We start from the raw sequence: 10,000 nt of genomic DNA on the forward strand, positions 1-10,000 counted from the left end.
GAACTGGTTTCCTGTTTAAACCTAGTGAGTTTTTGAATACTTGAAACCTGTGTTTCTTTGATCTCTACTATCATAATTTAGGTTTTCTCGTACACGCTACTCTAAGTAATTGTCACCACGGCATTTTGTTAGATAGTCCCCTATACTGTCGTGCTCTAGTGTTGTCCAACTGTCTGCAAAACTGAAATTTCTCATTATCAGTACATAGCTATTACTAAGGGACTCAAACATCTAACCTCCAGACTTAAAAGATGTTTTCTATACTTTTCCCTCCTGGAAAAATACTCTGTATCAATGAACTGAAAATCTTATTTTTCCACATTTACTGACAGAGCATGTATAAAGTTAGGTGTTTCGTAATTCGTCCACTCGTACTCGTACATAAACATTGACTCCACACTAAGTAGGACTTTACTTGTCCTCTTCTGAAAAAATTTAATCTTATAAGTGAATCACTTCTTTTAGTCGTTTAGATTAAGTTCAATACTATAACAATTCTTTCAATCAATTCTTCACATCTCTTCTAATCTTTATCTTCCTGTCATATTCTAATACACAAATTTCCTATATTCATATTTTCTTTTAAATTCTTAAACAGCTTATAGCTTCACAGACAGTCTGTCTCAATCGCGTCAATTCTTCTGGCTATCGAGATGCTTAGTGTCCACATCTCGCTTCCATACACAAGCACTTAATACACTTTGCTTTCCACCATGCCACCTTTTATGCTCACTGGCATATTCATACTTACACTTTTTATTACTCTTGCAGTCTATTTTGCACACATCAGCTTGTGTAACAGTTCTTCAATGTGTTTCAAGGACTACATCTTGGTGTTAAAACGTATTTCATAAGTTTGTTATTGTTCACTTTTACGCTTATTGTCTTCCATTCACGCATCGTTCCAAAACTGTTTACTAATCGCCTTTGTATACTTTTTTCACTGCTTCCCATCACTACATTATTCGCATACATCTTATGATGAAATAATATCTTGCCACATTTCCATTCCATGTCTTTTGACAAACCGTTGACTTCTTGCTTGGCACATCACGTGTTTTGGACATATTCTCATTTCCACGCTGAACCACTGCGTTTTCTTTATACACTCCCCAACAGATGCCTTATTCTCCATTCACGCATCTTCATCATTGCCCTTGGCAGCTTCCTTCAAGCTCATATCTCTCTGATAACCTCCATTATGGGTATATGTTTACTCTAGCAAATGCTCTTTGTAGGTCCATCAAAGCTACACTTATCTTCCTCCCTGCATCTCCAAACTTCCCGCTGACCAAGTAAACACTTGGTCCATGCATCATTTACCCTTTCTGAAAGTCACATTTTTTTGTCCAGCCACTGCCTTTTCACTGTATTATTTAAATAATTATTCTTCCTTACACTTCACATTGCCGTATTGAATAACTTTATTTCTCTGGCAGTTTCTTTTTTATTTCTTTTTATTGATTCAATATATGGGGTACTATGGAGGTACTGCTGTTATCTGTCTTTACTATGGTCCTTGTGACCATCTCTCTTTTATTAGATCCCTTTTAGTTCATTGCATCATTTTTACAAAATCGTCTCAGGATATGCATAAGGAAAGGAACAGTAATGGTATGAATATCTAAGTATACATAGACTGAATACTTTTTGGTTATGTTAGATTCTTGTAAAACAATTTGTTAGTTTTTATTCACTTCAAATGATTATTTATTTGAAAAGTTTCCCAGGAATTGTAGATTGTCTATATCTTTTTTCTGGGCGTACCAAATGAATATGTTGGATACATGATTAATGTATTTTTTATTAGTATCTTCTTCTGCTATGGCTCTTGCAATTGTAGTTTGCTTTGAAAAATATTTTAATTTGTTGCATGTCTATTAGAGGAGAGGAAAAATAATGCAACACCATAAACACTGATTGAGGTATGCGATGAATATATATATTATTAAATCTTTTATATCCCAACGAAACCAACTTGTTAGTTTTGTACTCGTACGGTATGAAGACCACATATGCTATACTGGGACAATATGCTGTTTAGTAATATGTTTATATGCATATATATACTATGCCATTATTTTATATAAGATACTCCTTCTTCAGTCCATCTCATTCTGTAAGATTTTTTCAGTCCACCTCATTTTATAAGAACATTTATGGAACATCGCTAGTAACTTTGAACTCGAGTTCAAAGCTTCTCGACCGCCGGGTCTGATCGCTTTATATGAACATTTTCAGTCCATCTCGAATGCTTCCTTGCTCACTCGTTTCATCCATGAAATGTCATGCACAAGAAGACTTTGACAGAAAACGGTTATAAAGAGGAGCAGCAAAAGCCGTGTTCCAGTAAAAGCTCCTACAAAGCGACACAAAATCAAAATTTATTCTGTTTTGACCCAACTTTAGTCGCTATGACGGCTTCTATAGTTTTGATTGTAGAGAGTAGGAAGAGGTTCGCACGGTTAGATTTCTTAGTAGATATAGCAAATGCTTCGTGATTCTTCCTTTCTGCTGTTGCTTGTTTGATGCATACATACATACATACATATATATATGTGTATTTATATATGTATGTATATATATATGTATATATATAGATATGTATGTATATATATAAATATATAATGTTTATATATATATATGTATGTATATATATAAATATATAATGTTTATATATATATATATATATATGTTTATATATATAAATATATATATATATATATATATATATATATATATATATATTCACAGGGTGGATACATGAATTTTTCAAAAGGTGACATTCTCTCACTTTGTGTCCTTCTGTCCTCCCCATGGCTTTTGTGATTTGTTTATTCATTTTGCAAGATATGACTCACATCCTTTTTGAATCCTTTCATGCAAAGAAAATTCACATTACTACCTCAAAGAAGCAACCATTTTTTTCTATTCTTCTGTGAACCCTAGGAAACTTAACACCAATGAGACTTGACGCCAATTTAGGCTCCTAAATTAATAGAAAACTTAGTAAAAGGAAACTAGATTTTAAGGAAGGTCATATGTATATATAAATACATATATATTTATATATATATATATATATATATATATATATATATACAGTATATGTATGTATATGTATATGTATATGTATATGTATATGTATATGTATATGTACATGTGTATGTATTTGTATATGTACATGTGTATGCGTATGTATACGCAGACGTATACGTGTGCGTGTATATATATATGTATATGTACATATATATCTATATGTATATACAGTATATAACCGGTGGTCCTACGAAACAGACATCGGAGAGAATCATCTCTCTGCTGCCTGTCTTCAAAACCGACCAACACTCGAACCTTCATCTGGGGGTGCAGCCCTGATGGGCTGACACTCGGTTCTCGGAACGAGCCCAAGATCACTTATGAACTTTGGCTGTATTTCCTTATTTCCTCCAAATTTCCACACAAGAAGAAGTGACGAATGGGTTCATAGAATTAGAGAGGCCTGGGACCGTTGCCAGCCAATGAGGGGCTGCGGGTTTCCAGTCGGTGAAACACGGTGGAACATCTATCATGTGTATATGTTTATATGTATGTACATGCATATGTATATGCCTATGTATATGTATAAGTATATGTATACTGTATGTACCATATATGCATATGCATATATATGTATGCATACACAATATAGTGCGTGTTTGTGTATAAATACCAAATATGTGCATGTGCATGTTCTACATTCATGTTTATGCTAGGATTCTTTTCTTACTATGTACAGAGGTAACGTTGTTCCCATAAATCCTGATTTTTTTTTTAACCGAAATAGGAATTTGTCCGTTACGCACCATCGTATTCAAAATCCCTTCAGTTTTCCCGCCATTTGCTTGCTTATTGGCTTCCTCTGTTTTCTCTTCACCTGTAGATATTTGATTTTTTTTTTCACTTTTAGATGCAGGTGAATACACCAGAACAGGTTAGTAGATTTTGGTCGTTATTATGCAGATTGCTGTTGTTTTTCCTTTGTGTGATAATAGAATTCAGTTAAGACGTTCTTTGGAAGGGATTCTCACGGTTTGTATGTCGGCTCGTGTGAGGCTAAGAAATACTTTCGGACATTTTTTTTTTCTCTTCATCATTCAAACGGATCTTGCTCATGTTTTTATATAATAACATTAAGACAAAATTCATATACTTTACTGAACATATGAATAAAAAACTTGTATTAGTTAAAATAAGACGACTTCATATCGAATTTTGGTTTTCGAAATGCCGCTGTTGTCATGGTTACATGAAGAGCGGGGGAAGTGGGGGTGCTGAATGAAGACTGAGCTCACGAGGCGAGATTCAACCCAACATACCACAACGGTATACTCAAGACAATCATACACACACGCACACACACACACACACACACACACACACACACACACACACACACACACACACACACACACACACACACACACACACACACACAGCATTACCCATAGATCAGGCCATATATGAGCTTTGAGCTCTCAATCGGAAGGGTAATAGCTGTCGATCACGGTTCCGACACGTGATCCAAGACCGTGGTGTATCAGACCCATCGTGTTGGGTCACAAGAGATCCGAGCCGACGCGTGAAATGACGACTCCTTCTCTCTCTCTCCCTCCCTGTTCGCCCTGCTTGCGATCCTCGACTCGCCTCCCGACTGACGCAGGATCCTACACCACAGGCAGCCGAGGACTACGACAACGGGGCCTCGGAGGCCCCCCCGGACATGCCGCCGCCGCCTCCGCCTCCAGTGGTGGTGTCCTCGCCTCCAAAGTCGGACCGCGTGCCGGACCTCAATCTTCCAGTCTCCACAGACCCGGCCTCGTGTGAGTGTCTCAGCTGGTATTCGTGGTTATTCTTCTAGTTTTCGGGTATTCCGTTGTTCCGGTTTTCCGGTATTCCAGTATTCCGGTTTTCCGGGTTTCCGGTCTCTTTATCACATCACATCACATCTTTGGTCACCATTACAAACCACATCTATCTGAGTCTGTCATTTTTTGGGGGGTCTGTATCTCGGAAGGTCCCTGGAATGTGTAATTGTAGCTTGTAAATAATACTTTCTTCCATGAGTACTGTGAAACGTCTTTTTCCAGTTGCGGAGTTTTGCCTCGCACTCTACGATTACGAGGCCACGTGCTCCGAGGAGCTCACGTTCAACGAGGGCCAGATCATCAAGGTGCTTTCCAAGAAGGTCCACGACGTCGACGACGGTTGGTGGGAGGGTGAGGTGGATGGCCAAGTGGGGCTCTTCCCTTCCCTCGTGGTCGAAGAGTGCCGGCATAACGGGGAACCTCTCACTCCAGATGTAAGTCGAAGAACTTAAGAGTCTCGGGTCTTTCAGAGTCTCGCGTGCGAGGTGCCATTTCTCTCTCTCTCTCTCTCTCTCTCTCTTTCCGTCTCTCTCTCTCTCTCTCTCTCTCTCTTTCAAGTCTCGCGGTCTGATCTCAGAGTTGGTTGTGGTTGGGTTAAGTAGCTCTATGACCACTGCATGTAGTCAGAAAGTAAGACTTGAAACATTGGCTCGAATTTGTAGATATGTTAGAGTAAATACTTAAGCTCCCCTTGACGAAGTTTCCGATAATTTTCGATCGTTCTTCTGAAGTGTTGGTTTTCTAAAGACTAATTTGTTTTGGGATTGGACTTCAGAAAATGGTCTTTGGAGAATTTGTCAAGGGTTTTAAATAAATTTTACCTGATCACCTTTAGCACAGTGACGTTCTCTCGTTAAAATAAAGTGATAATCAATTGATCACGTAAGAATGTGTGAAATACATCATTGTGCTGAAGAGAATGAAGGTTCATTTTCCAAAATACGCATAGAGAAAAATTAGACAATAAGTAGAAAATAAAAAAATCTAGATTAAATAGTCTAACTTTAAGTTATTTTTTAGAAAAGTAGTTGTGATAGAAACTCACCCACCAAACCTGACCTAACCTAGTCTGACCTCGCATGGATATATGACGCATGCGAGTCAACATGTCTCTTTAGGGGTGCTCCTCCTTCCCTCAGCTAACTCTCTTAACCCTAGCACGACCCTCCCCCCCATCTCTGATCATCTCAATTTATTCTTTAACCAGAATCCTAGTCTCCATCTCCTCACACCATCGGGTCTCCCCCGAAGGATACTTTTTTCAAAGACTCCTTTTTTCAATTCTGGACCATGCGGCTGAATTGAGATAAATTGCATTCTGAGAGAAGCTTGAATCAGTCTCCTGAGGGCGTAAACATCTACATCCTTCCTGTTGGCATGTGAAAGAACTATAGAAGGAACACCACACGCTCCAAATGCCACCTTGATACTGAAGCATTTGCCTCTAGACTCGGCTGAGGCTTGATTCGTGTGATGGTTGTCGAAAGTTTGCTACCATAGCTAATTTTCTTGTATGGTAAATTGTTCTGTAAATATGGTCTGTGATGATTTGGTCTATAATGTACGGAGTCAGATACACTACGCTTTGTGTAATATGTTTTACTTGTGTTTATATAACAGAACGTGAGGGAAGATATATGATACACAGGCAGAGAAATACTCAGAAAATATAGTCGATGCAAGAATAAAAAATAATGTAGTTAAAATAACACAGGTGAATAGGCATTGCGATGATCTGCTTAAAACCTATGGATCAACAAAAATAATGTACTAATTGAGACATGACATATGGAAGTATTGAGCAGGAGTTACTATTTTCTACGTCTGCGAACCGTGAGTGTACTTAGATAGTAAGGTGGATTTTGATGAGAAGGAAAGTCTCACACTGAAACGAAATTTCGGGATAAGAAAGCATGGCTACTGTCCTTAATGAATGAAGAGAGTATGCTTTGGGGTAAGGGTATAGTGGATGGAGGTCCCCTATTATAGAAGGCTACAAAAGGAGAAAGACTGAGGAATGGAGGCAAGAAAAGTCCTAGTAAATATCAGATACATAGTAGTCCTTCCAGGGTTGTAATCCTCAAGTTCGGAGAGTCTCGGGTCATGGGAATCTGAGACTGGGTAGGTTTCAACAATGATTATTTTTAATGGTTTTCTCTTGAGAGGAAAGGATGTCAGTGGGTTTGGAATAGCTTGTATGGACAATGAAGAGATATGTGAACTCCAAGTTAGGTCTGAATCAAACAGAAGAAGAGGGAAACCGTGACCAGAAGATTTTTTTTTAATTAATTGGTGACTTCGCCTGCGAGAAGGTGAACTGGGTGGAGCTTTAAAGTAGAAGAGGAAGAAGAAAAATAAACATCGAATGAAAATCTTCTCGACCAAGTTATAATTTCATTCATGGTTGTAAAACATCACTGGAAGATTATGATAATTTTATATCACAGTTAGATTTTAGTCAACATAAAGGATAAAGGGCTACATAAACATGTTTGCGGATGATACTGACTGGCAGTAGATAAACATGCTTTACAAGCAGACATGAATAGAATATGGGTCCAGATGTCAGATGGAATTAATGTTGGTAAAGCAGCGTATCTACCCTTGAGGACAATATAGCACCGAAGAGATGGAATCCTAGAGATGCTACAGGAGAGATTGAAGGAGTGATCATGCGTATGAGACAGGGCCAAAGTTGTGGTCAGTAAATCATACAAGAGAAACTAAGAAAATGAGAGAAAAAGTAAATAAGTAAACACTGACAAAAGGACTTTCTTATCCAGAGGAACACACCGAGGCAGGATACTCTTCCAAGTTCCACTTACAAATATATGTAAATAGAAGTGAGTGCGGGTGGGGAGGGGGAATTGGCGATGCTTACTCTCATGACGCGGACAACCATGAAATTGGCGTGAGAGTCTCTAGGTAATTACTTTAGGAGTATTTTGCAGCGGATGAAGAAGGTAGCTGGAGATGTAGGCACAACTGGGAAATCAGAGATATAACAGGCCAACCATGTGTACAGTGCGAAGTGCGGGAAAGAAGATTAAGATAGGCTGGTCACTGTGCCCGAATGGATATAGACAGACTACCTAGAAGAGTGATGGAAGGTGTAATACAAGGCAGACGACCACTCGGGAGGCCTAGATACAGATGGGTAGATGAATTAAAGAGAGACTTGGAGCAAGTAGCACCAGGAGAAGACTGGAGGGAATTAGCGAAAAAAAAAAAAACATCTGGAGAGTCATAGTTAAAGCGGTGAAGGGCCGTCCGACTTGATAGCCACTAAAGAAGAGAGAAGTATTCTGCAGCATAGTACCTGTTCCTAAAGGCCGTAGGCGTACTCGGAATCAATATATAATAGATGAAGTTTATGATCTGCAGAAAACCACAATAATTAAGAATATAATTCTCGCACACAGATCATTTAGATGCACCAGACACACAGAGATAGGTTCGTAGCTAACTCTTTTCCTCCTCCTCCTCCTCCTCCTCCTCCTCCTCCTCCTCCTCCTCCTCCTCCTCCTCCTCCTCTTCGCCTTCCTCCTCCTCCTCCTCTTCCTACTCCTGCTTTTCGTCCCTTTTATCTTCCTCCTCCTCTTCTTCTTCCTGCCTTTCGCCCTTATTCTCTTCCGCCTCCTCCTGCTACTCCTCTTCCTCTTCCTGCTCTTCCTCTTCCTTCCCCTCCTCCTCCTTTTCTTCCTCATCTTCCTCCTCCTCCTCCTCTTCCTCTTCCTCTTCCTGCTCTTCCTCCTCCTCCTTCTCCTCCTTCTCTTCTTCCTCTTCATCCTATTCCTCCTCCTCCTCCTCCTCCTCTTCCTGCCCTTCCTCAACCTTCTCCTCCTCCTCCTCCTTCTCTTCCACCTCTTCCTCTTCCTCCTCTTCATTCTCCTCCTTCTCCTTCTATTCATCCTCTTCCTCCTCCTCCTCTTCCTCTTTCTCTTCCTGCTCTTTCTCTTCCTCATCCTCATCCTCATCCTCCTACTCTTCTTCCTCTTCCTCCTCTTCCTCCTTCTCCTCCTCTTCCTCTTCCTACCCTTCTTCTTCCTTCTCCTCCTCCTCCTTCTCTTCCTCCTCCTCTTCCTTCTCCTCCTCCTCCTTCTCTTCCTCCTCCTCTTCCTCTTCCTCTTCCTGCTCTTCCTCATCCTTCTTCTCTTCCTCCTTCTCTTCTTCTTCTTCCTCTTCCTCCTCCTCCTCTTCCTCTTCCTCTTCCTGCCCTTCCTCTTCCTTCTCCTCCTCCTCCTCCTTCTCTCCACCTGTTCCTCCTCCTCCTCTTCCTTCACCTCCTCCTTCACTTCCTCCTCTTCCTCCTCCTCCTCCTCTTCTTCTTCCTCTTCCTGCTCTTCCTTTTCCTTCTCCTCCTCCTTCTATTCTTCCTCTTCCTGCTCTTCCTCCTCCTCCTCTTCTTCCTCTTCCTGTCCTTCCTCTTCCTTCTCCTCCTCCTCCTCCTTCTCTTCCACCTCTTCCTGCTCCTCCTCTTCCTTCTCCTCCTCCTCCCTCTCTTCCTCCTCTTCCACCTCCTCCTCTTCCTCTTCCTCTTCCTGCTCTTCCTCTTCCTTCTCCTCCTCCTCCTTCTCTTCTTCTTCCTCCTCTTCCTCCTCCTCCTTTTCCTCTTCCTGCCCTTCCTCTTCCTTCTCCTCCTCCTCCTACTTTTCTTCCTCCTCTTTCTCCTCCTCCTCTTCCTTCTTCTCCTCCTCCTCCTTCTGTTCCTCCTCTTCCACCTCTTCCTCCTCCTTATTTTCCTTCTCCTCCTCCTCCTTCTGTTCCTCCTCTTTCTCCTCCTCCTTCTCTTCCTCTTCCCCTTCCTGCTCTTTCTCTTCCTTCTCCTCCTCCTCCTTCTCTTCTTCCTCTTCCTCCTCTTCTTCCTCCTCTTCCTGCCCTTCCTCTTCCTTCTCCTCCTCCTCCTTCTCTTCCACCTCTTCCTCCTCCTCCTCTTCCTTCTTCTCCTCCTCCTTCTCTTCCTCCTCCTCCTCCTCCTCTTCCTCTTCCTATTCCTGCTCTTCCTTCTCCTCCTCCTCCTTCTCTTCTTCCTCTTCCTCCTCTTCCTCCTCCTCCTCTTCCTCTTCCTCCTCTTCCTTCTTCTCCTCCTCCTC

The 10,000-nt window shown here is 40.9% G+C and overlaps 1 protein-coding gene across 3 annotated transcripts in view; it reads left to right on the forward strand.

Moving 5' to 3' along the window:
* The window catches only part of nwk (FCH and double SH3 domains nervous wreck), a 119,608-nt gene that overhangs the window by 80,117 nt on the left and 29,491 nt on the right, over window positions 1-10,000 (forward strand). For all 3 annotated transcript variants that reach the window (XM_076199675.1, XM_076199677.1, XM_076199678.1), the window contains 2 exons: window positions 4,703-4,862; window positions 5,130-5,341. In XM_076199675.1, coding sequence (XP_076055790.1) covers window positions 4,703-4,862; window positions 5,130-5,341 — 372 coding nt within the window. The remainder of the gene's footprint in view (window positions 1-4,702; window positions 4,863-5,129; window positions 5,342-10,000) is intronic.

Source organism: Oratosquilla oratoria, chromosome 16, assembly GCF_046742065.1.
Source record: "Oratosquilla oratoria isolate Oo_2021 chromosome 16, ASM4674206v1, whole genome shotgun sequence".
In the NCBI taxonomy this organism is placed as follows: domain Eukaryota; kingdom Metazoa; phylum Arthropoda; class Malacostraca; order Stomatopoda; family Squillidae; genus Oratosquilla; species Oratosquilla oratoria.